This window comes from Mustelus asterias, chromosome 9 (assembly GCF_964213995.1).
Source record: "Mustelus asterias chromosome 9, sMusAst1.hap1.1, whole genome shotgun sequence".
Lineage (NCBI taxonomy): Eukaryota > Metazoa > Chordata > Chondrichthyes > Carcharhiniformes > Triakidae > Mustelus > Mustelus asterias.
The window spans coordinates 21,695,394-21,712,832 of NC_135809.1; the positions used below are offsets into that span (position 1 = coordinate 21,695,394).

Consider the following 17,439-nt stretch of genomic DNA (forward strand, 5'->3'; position numbering starts at 1 on the left):
CCGTACAAACAAAGAGCGATAGACATCCTCCTGATTGACTTTCTTATTGACTATACATAGCAATGATACATAGTACTGTGTTTAGAGTATTATTGATCCTGGGGGGAATTCTCCCATCCTGCCCCCCACGAGAATCATAGCGGGCGGGGGGTGGACCATGCAAAGGTCCATTTAGAAGACTCCTACTGCGTTTCTGCAGGTCCAATATTTTGGATTCAGAGCAGAAGAGGAAACCTATGATACAGTGATGCACTGCCATCCGCAATAGGTAGCAAATGCATCCCAGAGCAAATGAATTTGTTTCCAAAACTGTAATGATCATGACACAACTCCATTGCAAAATCATTGAAAAATGTTCCAAACTGGAACATTTAGCTCTGAAACTATAAAATGTGTCATCAGCAGATTGACGCCTTCAGGATGATACCCTCAAATAAGTGGAATCAAAAAGATAAAAATGAAACATGTAGAGAGACAAACTAAATGGAAAACATGGATCCAAAATATCTGGCAAGTGAAAAATGAGAAATGAAACACTTAAAGAAAATCTACCAAATTGCCACAAAATATAGAATTCTATATATCAGCAGAAAGAAGATTTATTCACAGTTCACAGTTCTGAATATGTAAAAGTTAAAGTTTATTTATTAGTCACAAGTAAGGCTTACAAGACACAGCAATGAAGCCACTGTGAAATTCTCCTAGTCACCACATTCTGGCACCTGTTCGGGTCAGTGCACCTAACCAGCACATCTTTCAGACTGTGGGAGGAAGCTGGAGCACCCGGAGGAAACCCACACAGACATGGGGAGAACATGCAAAATTCACACAGACAATGACCTAAGCTGGGAATTGAACCCAGGTCCCTGGTGCTGTGAGACAGCAGTGCTAACCACTGTGCCACAATGCCACCCCAACTGGCTGAACCTAGCCCGAAGAAATCACAGAATGGTTACAACACACCAATTGCTGTTTTCTTGGATTTGTCCAGTGGATGGCAAAATGTAATTATTCAACTCTGTTGCTAATCTTCGGTATGAAGTTAAATGTTTTGTAAAATGACTTTTTTATTTCATGCATCATAGGCTCGCCAAAGAGAGAAAATGAATGAAGAGCACAATAAGAGACTCTCAGACACAGTGGACAGATTGCTAACAGAATCTAATGAGAGACTTCAGCTGCATCTAAAAGAGCGAATGGCTGCATTGGAGGATAAGGTAATATTTATGGTCACCAGCTTGCAGGATTCATTATTAATTTGAATAGAAGAATTAATTTTGCAACATTAACATAGAAATTAACATTGACTAGTATAAATTGCTAAATTCTTATTGGGCCTAATCTGGATGTTTTAGTGCATATTGTTCTAAAGTTCCATGACCAATATAAGCTGAAGTCAAATCAAGCCGAATTCTAGAGCAAATTCACAGAATCACAGAATTGTAACAATTAGGTTTTTTTGGTAGTACAGAACTTGAGTATTGCTGAAAAAAGAGAGACAGACCAAAGCTTTTCATCTTGCACTTGTCACAAGAATACCAGTATCAGGGGAAAACGACAATTTATACTCTATGAGAAGAGAGCGCTGATTAGGTGGCAAGTGAACACTGATTGTTAGAGATGTTGTCAGGGAGAATGTACCAATTGCTGGTGATTGACAGTTAACTGTCAAGCATTGTTTGAAGTTTAAACTTGACAGCTTAACCCTGATTGGTCAGGACATTGCCCTGAGGAATGAGTCAATGAATTGCTGTCACTTATTTTGTTTAATGGAAACAGGTGCAATGTGTGTACTTGTTCCTTATGTCTGCAAAGAACAGAGCCCTGTATATTAATGTATGCAGTTTCTAGTTAGGTGGATTGGTCATGCTAAATTGCCCCTCAGTGTCCCAACGTGTGTGGGTGAGATGGATATGCCATGGTTAATGTGTGGAGTAATGGGGATAGGGTGGGGGAGAGGGCCTAGGTAAGATACTCTGTCAGAGAGTCAGTGCAGACTCGATAAGCCAAATGGCCTCCAACAGAACTGTAGAGATTCTATGACTCTATGAGTACACGCAAATGCACCACAATGCATGCACAACCAACAATCTTAAATTGGTTGTCAACGTAATTCAGTCCTAACTTCTCCAATCTATCTTCGTACCTGGAACCATTCTTGTGAACCTTCTTTGCAAATTAAACTGGCAGGTCAATTCATGATAAAACAAAATAAACCATTTGATACATAATAAAAGCAAATTACTGCACATGCTGGAATCTGAAACCAAAAGAGAAAACGCTGGAAAATCTCAGCAGATCTGGCAGCATCTGTAAGGAGAAAAAAGAGCTGACATTTCGAGTCCAGATGATCCTTTGTCAAAGCTTTGACAAAGGGTCGTCTGGACTCGAAACGTCAGCTCTTTTCTCTCCTTACTGATGCTGCCAGACCTGCTGAGATTTTCCAGCGTTTTCTCTTTTGGTATTTGATACATAACTCTTGCTAACCCTCAGAATACTTTTCCCAGTTTGGGTCTCTTCACATGGTTAAGAATATTGGGGTTTTGATCACACCAGGGTGCACGTGATTAATTCCAATTTAATAAGCTCATTGGAGAGAGAAGTCTTTAGACAATGCATTTGTTTTAGAAAGTTGGTTTATTGTAATTAGTGAGGTCCTTAATACATAAATCCTGATAACAAACTTAGTATTATTGTTTGATCAAATTTATCATTGTTACTTATTTTGCAAATAATTATGTTTTATTACCTTAGAACATGTTGATACAAGAATCAGAACTATTAAGAAAGCAACTGGAAGAGTCCCTTCATGATAAGGTAACATCAATAATTTCTAAGAACACAATACTGTAAAGAAACATTTTGTTAATTGAACATAATGATATATTGAAGTTTTAGTGACACATTATTAATTTAGAATGATCATATGTTTCCATAATATTAAAAATTAAGTACTTGGGGAAAGATCCAAATATAGATGTGCAGAGGCTCTTTGGGTGGAATTATATGAGATTTTTTCTGAGGCTGGAATTTTACTGCCGGAGGTGGGCGAGGCTCGCAGAATGGAATTCCCCATGGGCCTCAGGCGGGATTTAACGAGCATCACCAGAGCGAGGTCGTAAAATCCTAGCCAAAGTGTCCAGCTAGTCTGCAAATGGGAGAGGTCCAGATCCATTTTTGGGCAGTTTTCACGCCTAATCTTATACACTCTGTCTCTAAAAAGATGGGCTAGTCAATTTCCAGCCAGAGAGGCTGTGAGCGGGGCTTAACTCACCAGACAGCCTGCAGAGGGAGGTATTACGCATGTGCAGACCTCTGATGCTGCACATGCGCATTATCAGTAACAGGGGTCTGACAGACAGAGAGAGAGTTGTCAGGCCCCTGCTACTGCAAGCAGCCTCAACTAGCTTCCCCCCCTCAATCACGGGGCCTCCGGCCCGAGATGCCCCCGCTGCCCCCATCCTCCAGACCAATTATGGCCCCCCTCCCTCCCCCACCGATCGCAGGCAGAGTGGCAACAGGCCTCCCCTCCTTCCCTCCCTCCCCTACCGATCATAGGCAGTGGCAGTGGGTGTCCCCACCCCCCATTGGCCCCACCCCCATTGGCCCACCCCCACTGTCCCCAAGTCCCCATTTGCCCTGCCCCATTGACCCCGCCCTCTGGCACTGTCCCTACAGACCCCTCCCCTGACACTGCCCAGTGGATGGTGCCAAGGTGCCCAGTGGGCATTGCCCAGGTGCCAGGCTAGCAGTGTCAAGGTGCTAGGGTGGCACCGACCGTCTTGGACTGCCCAAAGGGCACCCCCGCCTTGCCTTCAGCCTCCCGGGGGGGTCTTAATGGCCTCCGGTTCCACCGGTGAGCTAACGCGACTGTTTCCCATTCATAGGGAGCAGTTGTTTTACTCGCCGGAGAGGACCTCTCTCGGCGAAGCCATAAAGGTTAATAGAGCTCTGACCGCGCCAGAAATCCGGATCTCGTAAAATCGCGAGAGCTGAGAAATCGGGCATGATCCTGATTTCTCTGCTCTCACACTTCCATCCTTTGCCTCTGAACTCAACACCAACTTCAATAAGCTACGATCAGCATGGCAACTTGGGTTGGCTAGCTGCACCTCATACAATATCACAGCAACCAAAAAAGCAGAGCTATTGGCAATATGTGAGCTGGTACTGCTACAATGTTTAGATGTGGGATAATAATTTAAAAGAAAATGACAAATCATCACTTCTATATCAACATTTTGATTTAATGTTACCGTTATAATACCCATGATTCTTATGTTCAGCATGTTGCTCATTATCATGTTTAGGATGGATATAGAGAAATAAATCTTGGCCTAGATGCTAAAAAAGCTGGAGAGTATAATTATCTGTAAGATCTGTTGACTAAACGTTTCTCATACAATCTTTTTAAAGTCTCATTGCAAACTAAATCAACAAGCAAAGAGGTTTGGTAAGGTATTTTGTTTCAAATATTTGCAAATTTGTACTCAGGAGTTTTTTAGAGGAAATATCCTGGTACTGTACCAAATCATATCTGATAAGTGAGACTGAATGGCAGGAGATGTGAAAGTGTGAAGTGTCTGTGTGGGTAGAGTGAAGATGCCCAGTCAATTCCAACAGATTTCTGTGGAGGGCGTATGTAGAAGACAAAGAAGATCAACTTGAAGAAAATATTTTTTCACATAAACCAGACAAGCTATTTAATATCCGTCATATTCATGGGAGATTTAAGCTGCTAGTATGATTTCCACCACCAGAAAAGGCTGTTTACTCCAGCTGGCCTTCCGTTGGTGTTTATACACTACAAAAGCTTCTTCTCGTCTAATTATCTACTCCCACCCAGCTTATTTATCCCTGGATTCCTTTCCCTCTGGTGTATGCATCAGACAATGATGTAATCGTCAATCCACCAATGTTATCTGCTTTAACCAATCCATGAAATAGCAAGTTCTGCATTTCCCCATATTCTCTGTGCAAAGATAATTAACTTCTGTATTTGATCATTAAGCGGTTATCTTGTACTCATGCCCTTTTGTTCAGAACTCATCCACAAGAGGAAACAGTTTCTTCACAATCAATATTTTAAACTCTTTTTATAATTTTAAAGGCCTTATCAGATTTCCATCTCGTCTCTTTTCCAGAGAAGAGAGATCCAAATCTGCTCAATCGTGCATATAAGATAAAATCTCTTAATTCTTATAGAGTCATAGAGATTTACAGCATGGAAACAGGCCCTTTGACCCAACTTGATCATGCCGCCCTTTTTTTTTAACCACTAAGCTAGTCCCAATTGCCTGCATTTGGTCCATATCCCTCTATACCCATCTTACCCATGTAACTGTTTAAATGCTTTTTAAAAGACAAAATTGTACCCACCTCTACTACTATCTCTGGCAGCTTGCTCCAGACACTCACCACCCTCTGTGTGAAAAAACTGCCCCTCTGGACCCTTTTGTATCTCTTCCCTCTCTCCTTAAATCTATGCCCTCTGCCCTCTAGTTTTAGACTCCCCTACCTTTGGGAAAAGATATTGACTATCTAACTGATCTATGCCTCTCATTATTTTATAGACTTCTCTAAGATCATCCCTAAGTCGCCTATGCTCCAGGGAAAAGAATTCCAGTCGATCCAGCCTCTCCTTATAACTCAAACCATCAAATCCTGGTAGCACCCGAGTAAATCTTTTCTGCACTCTTTCTAGTTTAATAATATCCTTTCGATGATAGGGTGACCAGAATTGTACACTGTAAGGCTCTTACAAACCTTCTGGACTTTCCCCAGTGTTTCAATGCCCTCATGGTGGCCTAGTGACCAGAACTGCGCAAGGTACTCCAAAGATGCATGAAGCAAAATTCTATATAAATTCAGCATTATCTTTGTTATAGTTAATTTAAGGGTTAATTTAAACAAAAAGTTAATTTACGCTCAAAAAGTGGAAAAGAAGCTTGCGACATCACCCCTCGCATTCATACAGTAAAAATGAGTGAGGTTTTACAGTGAAGAAAATATTTTTTCAATCAGGTTGACAGTGACAATGGATTCTCCCAACGGGTGTGAAAAAGGAAGTATTCACCGCCCGCTTTTGGGCATACTTACCAGAACAAATCTCCGACACTGATCATTGCAGAGTGCCTCAGCTTGATTCACTCTGGTAAGTCAGGGTCAGGGCCTATTCCCGCTTGAGAGGCCGGCAGCTTAATGCTGAGTGGGCCCCTGCACATGCGCCAATCTGTCAGTTCAGAAATCGGCGCATGTGCACTGGTCCCTGCATCACTGGTCTCCGATCGCTGGCCTTTCCCGGAACCCTTCTGTAGACGAACATTTCCTCTTGAGGCTATGTATAGCTGCTAAAGCTAATAAAAAGACTCATAATGAAGTGTACTGATTTTGAAGATGTAACTTTATTTAACCAAACGATCGAATGGGAGAATGATATGAGGAAGCCCTGCACTCAAGGTATAGAATGTGGGCAACCAGATATCAGTCTGAAGAACAATGCCCTTGTGAAGGCAATTATACATTCCCAAAATCATATTGCTCACCTTTCCGATGGGCATTATCCAGTAAACACTAATACAAATCAGTCAATAATCATCCTGTCATTAACTCCAGCCAATAACAATGTACATCATGACCTAATGGGAGTTCATTTGTTATTAAATTATGCTCGTTACCTCCCTTCTGTTGCCCAGCAATATGGGACTCTGGACAGTGAAATGGGAGAATGATTCCCACCGAATTGAACCCACGTGATTCTCATCTGACCCTGAGAAATTCTTTATGTCTGCTCGCCACCTGCGTTATCTCCCGGAGTTGTATGACCCTATTTATAAGGCGAGCATTGATAGCCATCTTGTTCCCGACCACTGCTGATAGCATTATTGCCCTACCAGGGCCTGCTGTATTTTGTCACTGATTGAAGTTTCACAAATGTAACCAAAAGCAAAACACATCCATCTTGTAAATTCAAATTACTTGTTTTAAATGAGAAATATTTGTTAATCATTCAGAGCTGTCTTCTGTGACAACAGCCCTGGCTGGCTTACGTTCCCAGAGTCCAAGATCATTCATTCTAAAGTTAGTGTTCTGTTAGTGTTCCTAAGTCTATGGTTATGTGTTTATTAGCCGAATTAGCACCCTACATCACCCTCTGGTCACCAGCTTTCCAAGGAATAAGTAACCTCATTATTTCTCTCACCAAAATGAACTCCTTCATACCTTAAACTTCACTATATTGGATTTTGATTGCCATTTCTCCAACCACTTTGCAAGCCTATTTATATGTTTCTATAATTTGGTGTCGTTCCTCAAATCTCTAACTCCAAGTAATTTCTGTATATTGTGGGATGGATTGGATGGATCCACAATGGGCACAAAGCTAATTTCAATGTTTATAACCTTATCTAAATATAATTAGTGAGTCCCAGACACTACCGTCTGGGCTTACTTGCACTTACCTTCTCACAGTTCGAAGTTCTCACCGACAAGGATTGATGGGCAGAATTCTCCCAAAAAAATTTGCATGGAGTATAATTAACGTTGTTTTTTTCAGTGGGAGTTCACACTAGAATTTCCCACATTCTGTACTGCAGAGGCCACCAGCCTGAATATCATTAGATTTCAGGGGGGAGGGGGCTATTCCCACCCAGAAGGCTGAAACCAGCGGGCCTCTGCGCATGAGCAGTGGCCCCAAACTGCCATCCTCCAGTTTACTGGCCAAATTGATTGCTGGCCAACCGGGCACCCCCGCAGTGCTGCCCCCCGCCAAGCTCCCATGCCCGATCCCGGCTCCCCGGACCATTCCCAGGCCGAGTCCCAAGCTCCCCCATCCCAGAGCACCCCAATCTCCATCCCCCCTCGCCACAGTTCTCCCCGTCACCCCCCCCCACGCAGGCAGTGCCGACCCCCCCAATAGGCAGACCCCCCCAGCCGACCCCGATCTGCAGCCCCCTGCCAATGATGATCACCCCCACAGTACTGACCCCCTGGGTGACAGACCCCCCCCCGGCTGACCACCTCCCTGGCAGACGCCCTCCTGGCTGATGCTCCTCCCTCCCTCTCCCCCTCCCACCTGCCTCAATCACTGGCTTCCCTCCTGCCCCGACTGATCCCAATGGCAGAACGGCAGCCGGACTCCCCACCCCCACTGATCGCCCCTCCGAGGCACTGCTCCCATATGCCCTGCTCCCTTGGCACTGCCCTATGCTTGGTGGGCAGTGCTATGGTGCCCCCTGGGCACTGCCAGGGCACCCATGCCCAGCGGCCCCCCCCCACCCGAACCCCCACGGGGGCCCAATTGCGCCCCTCACTCCAGCGAGGTTGACCTATTAGTTCCCCGAAAGTGGAGACCTTCTGTAAACCCCCAAAGAGTGAAATGCTCTAGGGTGGTGGGAGAGGCTAGCGGGCCAGGAGAATTCAGTCACAGGCCCACTGATTACATTAAAAACAGATTTAAAATATATTAAAATGACTTATCTGGTCTTTCTGCCGGTTTCCAGTGCAGATCTGATGGCGTTAGAAATCCAGCAATTGGAGGTGCGCTCACGGCGGGAACGTATGCATGAATCGCAAGTATGCCAGCCATGGGATTCTCCCACCTTGCTGCGCTTGAAAATTAGCGTGACGGAATGGGAGAATCACCCCTCAAGTGTTGTCCCCACCAACGGGACCTGATGTGATGGCCTCACCGGTGGGATTGGAGGCCATTGAAGCCCCCCGGGTGGTCAGGGACAGGGCCGGGCAGTGCCCCTTGGGCAGTGCCAGCCTGGCACCCTGGCAGTGCCAGCCTGGCACCCTTGCACTGCCCACTGGGCACTGGGCAGTGCCAAGGTGTTGGGGGCTGGGGGGAGGTGTGGCCTGAAGAACATCATCTTGAAGGACAAGGGCAGCAGACAAAGGGGAACACCACCAACTGGAAGTTCCCTTCCAAACCACTCACCATCCTGACTTGGGAATATATTGCAGTTCTTTGACTGTTGCTGGGTCAAATTCCTGGAACTCCCTCCCTAAGAGCAATGTGGATGTACCTACACCACCTAGACTGCAGTGGTTCAAGAAGGCAGCACACCACCACCTTCTCAAGGGCAATTATGGAAGGGCAATAAATGTTGGCCTAGTGAACGATGTCCCATGAATGTTAAGGCTTGTCCTCAGTGTTTTATTGTTGCGGGTCAGGCTTTTTTCTAAAGTTGGTCCGCTCACAACCGATTTTTCTACCGGGGATGAGATGAAGCAATTTGTCCCTACCCCATAAAATTCAGCCTATGATTTTTTATTTTTTTAATTAGCCGACATATCTCTCCCCCACCTTGTCTCCACTGACCTTATTAAATGGTCAGGTTTGGGTTGAGTAGATAGATTAAGATTGGATTTCCACCCAAATCTTCCACCAACCCACTCACTCTCAGCTTTAACTGAGGCAGGAAGGTGGACTGTGACCAATCTGCTCCAAGGAGGTGTGTTGACATGTTAAGTATGATAATTAGTCTGTCAGCCCAATTGTCATTCAGCTATGCACAGTTAACTGATCAGCTGGGTTTCCTGAGCTTCAGGCAACTAGTTACGGTATTGACAAACCAAAGAGGTGAGTGACTTTACACCTATCTCCTTCATCCAGTGTGCCTGCCAATGTAATTCCTGTGATCAGGCAGCATCCCCCCTCACAACTCCTTTACCCCTGTCCTTCTCCACAAGGCCTCCAATTTCCCCACCCATCCAAAGCATCTGACATCTCCCCCCACAGGTTTCCAACCTCCCAACCCAGGTTCTCAACCTCCCTCCCCTCTGATTCCCCCACCAACTTACACTGAAGCCCCACATTCCACTCCCCAGGCTTCCAACCTCAGCTCCCTAGCCATCCCCACTTCACAACCCCGTGATTCATGCCCATTCCATAAGATTCCAGGATTAGCATCATTCCCCATGATCGCCCCACTCTCCCTAGTTGACTTCTGATATCCACTGCATCTTTCAGGGTCAACCCCCCATCCTGCAGCCCCATGGGAACTTACCTGGTTCTGTGACTTTCACTGATCAATTCCCCATCCTGCCAACAAGACTGACTTGCAGGTGGGGAACTAATCAATGATGCTAGATGCATGCTGTGGAGTTAAAGGGAAATGCTAATATCTAGGTTCCATCTGACCTCAAGTCACTTGCTCCCAGATGGTCAGGTCATAAAAGTCCAGGCCTTTGAGTTAAATGTGCTACTTATTTATATCCACAAGATATTTCCAGTATGTTAATAATTTAGAAATTCTTAATAATCAAGTCAAATCACAAATGAGGCAAGAATTTAACTGTACCTTTCTGTTATTGGTTCAACACCTCAAATAGTAAATCTAAGAGTATTTCTAAAATCTGAATCAAAAAAATTATCACTTCGCAAAACAGCTTTTAGATTAAAAACTGACTACATTGTCACTGAAGGACTGTACAGTATTGCAATGGAGTTATTATACAAAATTGCTATGGCATTATTTAATGAAATATATGATAAATATGAGCAGTCATCTATCTCATAATCAAACCAATAGTAAAAGATTTATTTCACTTCACCTGCCAGCGCCTTTCAAAATGACATTCCTGGAGGCACTGATAAATTTAAATGCACTTAAACCTTTCCAGGTTTCAGAGATTGTTGAAGCAGAGTAACACTTATATTCCCCTTAGTTATGGTGTTGCTATAACATTTGCACTATTCACTAGAACCATAGCAAAAAAAGGAGGCCATTCAGCTTATTGTGACTGTGCTGGCCAAAAAGAGATAAAAGAAGCCAACCGTTCATTTTAATCCCATTTTCCAGCACCTGGGCCATAGCCTTGCAGGTTACAGCACTTCAGATGCAGATATCTGGTACCTTTTAAATGAGTTAAGCATTTGGCCAAATTAGGCAGTGAATTCCAGTTGCCTAACACCCTCTGACTGAAAAGCCTTTTCCTCATGTCACCTCTAATCCCCCTACCAGTCACTCTAAATCTATTCCCCCTAGTAATTGACCCCTCGGCTAGGAGAAACAAGCATTTTCTGTCTGGTCTCTCTAGGTCTCTCATAATTTTGTGCACCTCAATTAGGTCACATCATAGCCTCCTTGGTTCTAAGAGAACAACACGAGCCTTTCCAAACTCTCCTCATAGCTGCAATTTTCAAGTCCTGGCAATATTTTTGTAAATCCCCTCTGCACTCTCTCCAGAGCAATTATGTCCTTCCTGTAATGTGGTGATCAGAACTGGACACAAAACTCCAGCTATGGCCGAACCAGGGTTTTATACAGTTCTATCATTAAACCCCGGCTTTTGTATGCAGTACCTCACACAATAAAGGAAAGCATTCCATATGTTTTCTTGACCATCTTGTCCACCTGTCAGGCCACCTTCAAGGACCTGGAAGCATGCACTCCAAGGTCTCTCACTTCCTCATACCCTCTAAATACCTTCCCGTTTATTGAGTATCCCCTTGCGTTGGTTGCCCTTCCCAACTGCATTACCTCACATTTTTCTGGATTGAATTTTATTTTCCACTTCCCTTTTCTACTCAACAAAATCATTGGTATCATTCTGGAGTCGACAGCTACCCTCCTCACTATCAACTACATGGCTATTTTTTGTATCAACTGCAAATTTGCCACCCACATTTAAGTCTAAATCATTAACATATATAACAAACATCAAGGGCCCCAACACTGAACCCTGTGGAACACCACTGGAAACTTTTCCATTCACAAAATCATCCAATTAGCTATTACCCTTTATTTCCTGTCACGGAGCCAATTTTGGATCCAATCTGCCATCTTCCCCTGTATTCCACAAGATCGGCACGGTAGCACAGTGGTTAGCACTGCTGCTTCACAGCTCCAGGGTCCCGGGTTCGATTCCCGGCTCGGGTCACTGTCTGTGTGGAGTTTGTACATTCTCCTCGTGTCTGCGTGGGTTTCCTCCGGGTGCTCCGGTTTCCTCCCACAGTCCAAAGATGTGCGGGTTAGGTTGATTGGCCAGGTTAAAAAATTGCCCCTTAGAGTCCTGGGATGTGTAGGTTAGAGGGATTAGCGGGTAAAATATGTGGGGGTAGGGCCTGGGTGGGATTGTGGTCGGTGCAGACTCGATGGGCCGAATGGCCTCCTTCTGCACTGTAGGGTTTCTATGATCTCCCTTTTTTGATCAGTCTGCCTTACTGAAATCCATGTAGCCAACATCCACTGCACTACCTTCATCAATCCTCTCTGTTATTTCCTCAAAAAAAATTAAGTTAGTAAGACACACTCTACCATTAACAAAACCATGCTGACTATCTCTGAGTGACAGTTTTCTCTGCCTCTCAGAATTGTTTCCAATAATTTGCCCACCGCCGAAGTCAGACTGACTGGCTGATAGTTTTTTGGCCTATCCCTCACACGCTTTTTAAATAATGGTACAACATTTAAAGACCTCCAATCCTCTGGTACCTCACCTATATCTAGTAAGGATTGGAAAAGGAACCTCAGAGAATCTGTTATTTCTTCCCTGGCTTCCTTTCAAAGCATGGGATACAATCCACCTGGCCCTGGTGATGTACCCACATTCAAGATGCCAGTCCCTCAGTACTTCCTCTCTCACTATGCTCATTGCATCTAATATTTCACACTCCGCTTCTTTAGTTAGAATGTCTGAATCATCTTTCTCCTTCATGAAAACAGAGACAAAGTACTCATTGAGAATCCTCCCCACATCTTCTGAATCAACCCACAAGTTACTATCGATGTCTTTGATGGGCCCTATTTTTTATTAGTTATTCCCTTGCTCTTAATGTATCGGTATAACATCTTGGCCAGAATTCTCCCGTCCTGCCTGTTATGGGAATTGTAGCGGGCAGAGGGGCGGACCATGCAAAGGTCCATTGACCTCTGGTGAGATTCACTGGTTTTGAGGCGAGGGCAGCCAGTATTTTTCGTATCCTCTCTTTGCTTTCCTAATTTCCATTTTTACTTCACCCCTGTATTTTCTATATTCCTTTATACAATATTAAGTCTTTTGTGACTGTCATAAGCTTTCTTTTTGTGCTTTATCTTGGCCTTTATGTTGCTGGATTTTGCAGCAGCACTCTTTTCCTTCCTGGGAAATTCAGAATTTCAAGTGTGAATGCCACTCACTGCTTTGACATAGCTTTTCTTTCTAAAAGCTGTATCCTGTCCACAATTGCCAGCTCATCTTTCAGCTTGTAAAATTTGTCTTCCCAAATTTCCCAAGGTAGTAATGTCAATTACTAGGGGACATAGGTTTCAGGTAAAATGGGGAAAATTTAAAGGAGATGTGGGAGGCAGGTTTTTTACGCAAAGGAGGTAAGTGCCTGGAATGCGCTGCCAGAGGAAGTGGTAGAAGCAAATACAATAGCAATGTTTAAGTGGCATTGTTGGAGCTTTTTTCAGAGGCTAAGTATTAAACTGGCTTTCACTTAATTACAGCTCAGCTAACACAAAGACTTGCGGAGATAGTATTCTAGTTAAATAAATTTATTTATTTTCCAGCCCTGGTCAACGAATGAATGAGAGAGATTTGAGGCAGTTCCAAATCATTCTGAAATTACATTTCTCTCAGTATTACAATTATACAATTTTCAAAAGTCATTTGCCCACCCCTCTGCTCACCTCAGCCAGGTATAAGCCGATCATTAATAGTACGGATTACTTACTTTGGCCAATAACATTCACCCTCTGACAGCATGGGATTATGTGAATTTGTGGACTGCAAGAGTCTTTCTCAGTCTCATGATGCTTACTAGACAACTCTTATCTGGTGTAATGTATGACCTATTCATTCGCCTATCTGAGATCTGTAGTACTGTCCTTGGCTTAGTGAATATTCTATTCATTTGGACCATCTAGAGTTACTGATAAGAATTGCTTTTTCCCTTCACTCAGTAGCTGTATTGTTCCAAAGAATGTGGTTCTTTTTATTGGACTACAACCCATCATGCCTTAGAGCAGTGTGTTTTTGGCCAAGGTATATGCTTTTAATACAGCATATAATATGTTTTCAAAAATACATGTATAAATTCTCTAACAGTGGTTATATGTGTCTCTATGCAAACAGTGCCTTTATAAAATATATTCCAGACACTTAGTGACTTCACTCTAAATTAACCTACTCTGACTTGTTGGTCTTTTAGTCCCAAGTTATTCTAAACTTCCTCTTACAGGCATCTTGACAGATACATGGACGGGCAAGGAATAGAGGGATACGGACCGCATAGAGGCAAAAGGCCTTTAGAAAGGCACCACGTGAATTTTGCATCCTCTGTGCTCTTCACACTGTTCATATCCCAACTGATTTTAGGGTAGTTGAAGTTCCCAACAATTATGGCCCTGTTGACACTTTGAAGTATCATTAAAAACTTATGTTTCGGTGTTGAAACCTACTTAATTATTGTTCTTTACAGGAACGATTAGCAGAAGAAGTTGAAAAATTTCACTCTGAAGTTCAACAAATGAAAATGCAATCTGTTGCTTTGTTGGACCCAGCCATTTCCAGGTAACCTGAAAATAAAATGTCAATTATTGGCAAGTACCTGTATTATTTTTTAAAACCGCACCATGATATGGAATAATTAATCTACAAGGCTAATTGATAAAAATAAAATGTGTGTCTCTTTCTCTTCATGTATATGTCTTTCACCTTGGATTTTACTAGCCCTGGAGATAGGTTGTGATTCAGGAGGCCTTGTAAAGTGCCAGTAGAAGGTGACTCAAAGTGAACCCAAAGTCTTCCCTTGACACATGATTTTCTCAATGGTGTGAATCTCAGCAGTCCATCTCTGGTCAATAGATAGCCAATTAAGCCAATTCATTAATCACTTTCCAACCCCACTGGCATTTTCCCCATGTCAGAAGGGGCTGCTGCTACATAGGGAGACTACCAGATAAACTATGAGGGCATCCTGTCAGGCTTCCAGCAGCACCGGTGCTAGCACTGAAGAGTGCCTGGATGCTGGAGTCTGCTATTTTTGGCCCTGGGAAATTACATTTAAAATCCTACCTGTCCTTCAAGGGATCTCAACATTTCTTCCTGAATCCACCGCAGTAGCCATATCTAGCAGTGGCACTTTTAAGGCTGCAAAATTGCAGGCTCAGTGATAGGGCAGGAGCTGTGGAAGAGGGCTGCCATCCTCAGTTGAGCAACAGTTCTGGCAGCAGCTTCTTAATTGGCCTCTGCCAGTAAAATGCTGCTAATGTTCCTGCATCCTACATGGGCTCAAGTCCTGCGTTAGGTCGTTGTGGCATCACTGGCTACGTTTTGGAAAACTTCCAAACCTTGTGTCACGGTGATCTCTTGTGTTAAACACTTTATTTCTTTTTGTCTCGTTTGCAAATTCTGAATGCATGATTCTGAAACAATTTCCGTGTTGCCTCTCTATTTGCTGTCAAGTTTTTCACTTATTTGCTGCTTCTTTCTACAAATATAAGCTTTATCTCTGTCTCTTCCGTACATGTTCTAATATTTCTGATGTATTTTAAATTCTATTTTATCAATGGACTTTTTTACTAAAGGGTCATTTTGTTTATAAGAGTAGTCAATATGTATAATGGCATCACTTTATCAACATCGTGTATGTTGTTACTATGACCATTCCATCAAATGCTACTGATGGGCAGCACAGTTACATATAGATGCACTGTAATGTCAGGCTGCAGATGTGCAGAAACATAGCAAAATAATCAAGGTCTAAGCACTCGGAACATAACAAGAGGGAGCTGTGAGCTGATGATGAGTTATCAGCAAAACTAAAAAATGGGTATGGCACCTTAATGTATTTTGTTTCATGTTTTTTAGATTGTTGAATTTCTTCTTAGTGTATTACATTATAAATTTTATATTTAGGAGTAAAGAGTGTAATGATTGGATAGTCATAGAATCCATTGAATCCCTACAATGCAGAAGGAGGCCATTTGGTCCATCGAGTCTGTACTGACTCTCTGAAAGAGCATCTTACCCAGGCCCACCCCACCAATTTATAAACATACCAAATGCACATATACTTGATTCAAACTTTTCAAAAAGGTAGAGGGGAAAATTTGTTCACATTGCGCTTCAAGTGGTGTTCTGCAGATGTATGTCAATTCTCTAGGACCAGACAGTATGGGAGAACCTCACAGGTTTCCTCATTGATATCATTAAGAAAATCATACAGGTTGTACAGCTAAGGGCCTTTGGTGTTGCCTGCCTCAAATAATTAATGTAGTCTAGTTGTATTGCTTGAAGTGAGGTTATTCAATGGAATTTGCTGTTCTCAAATATCAACCACCACTCCTCCCACTGTAGACTGGACGTTTTGGGAACTAAGCTACACCATTGGTGATGAGGAAGCTATAACTGTTCTTAAAATGACAGCCTTAGAGTTTCCATGGTGACTCAATTGGTAAAAGCAGTACACTATGTAGATCTGAGCCAAACAGACGATTGTTTAGTGTAAAATAAAATAATAATTACAGAGAACAATTTATTTTGTGTGCCCTTCCACCTGCTCAAACATGATGGCCGAGGCCCAGACCCCCATCTCTGTTTAAATGAATTTTTTCCCCATATATGTATAATAGTATATATAATTAAGAGTGCAATTAGATTAGTAATCGTAATAAGGAACAGATTATTTATAAAATGAATTGAATATATGGATTATTTAAATTAATAAATTAAGTTAAGTTGAGCCATTTAATCATTAAAATAAATTAGTGATGTAATTAATTGCTGTATGTACTAGGCAATTTAATTAACTATTTTAATTAGCAAATTATCACAACATTGACCAAGGAACTAATTGGAATATTTTTGTATTCTCTTTTCCTCTTTGTCAAACAAGGGTAACTGTTGCTCACTGGCTTCACCCTTTGGGACAGGCCAGGTAATTGTCACTTGCAAGCAACCCCCTCAGGTAATATAAGAGCAAATTATTGTTTCCATAGTATTACATAGCTGGACTCAGCAGGAAGTCCTCTGCAGTGGTCCTATCATCTTGTCAAGTCCATGGGGAAAAAACAATTATCAGGTTACTTCAAAAATAATAAAGTTAGAGCAAGTTAAACTGGGAGATTAATATTAAACCAACATTTTCTTGCCTTCTGAAAGAAATCAAACTATTAAGATAAAATAATTTAAAAATACAATTGCAAAACCCTTTCTTTTGTATTTTAAACTGCTTGGAGTTAGCTCAGTTGATACCACGCTGAACTCTGAGTCAAGGTGTTGTGGAGTTAAACCATATCCAGGACATGCCCATCACAGATACTTCAATGCATTACAATGGAGTATTCCATTGTGTGAGATGCTATTGTTCAGATGAGATATTAAACCAAAAATGTTTATTCAGATGGGTGCAAAAGATTCTGTGACACTATTCAAAGAAAGAATGGGGAGTTCTCTTGGTATCATGGGAAATATGTCTCCCTAAAACAATACCAGAAAGGCAGA

General features: G+C 42.6%; 1 protein-coding gene across 1 annotated transcript in view; it reads left to right on the plus strand.

The window, feature by feature from the left end:
* ppfia2 (PTPRF interacting protein alpha 2) overlaps window positions 1-17,439 on the plus strand; it is a 411,670-nt gene that overhangs the window by 277,611 nt on the left and 116,620 nt on the right. Inside the window, exons 10-12 of the mRNA XM_078221160.1 lie at window positions 1,086-1,217; window positions 2,755-2,817; window positions 14,414-14,505. Coding sequence (XP_078077286.1) covers window positions 1,086-1,217; window positions 2,755-2,817; window positions 14,414-14,505 — 287 coding nt within the window. The remainder of the gene's footprint in view (window positions 1-1,085; window positions 1,218-2,754; window positions 2,818-14,413; window positions 14,506-17,439) is intronic.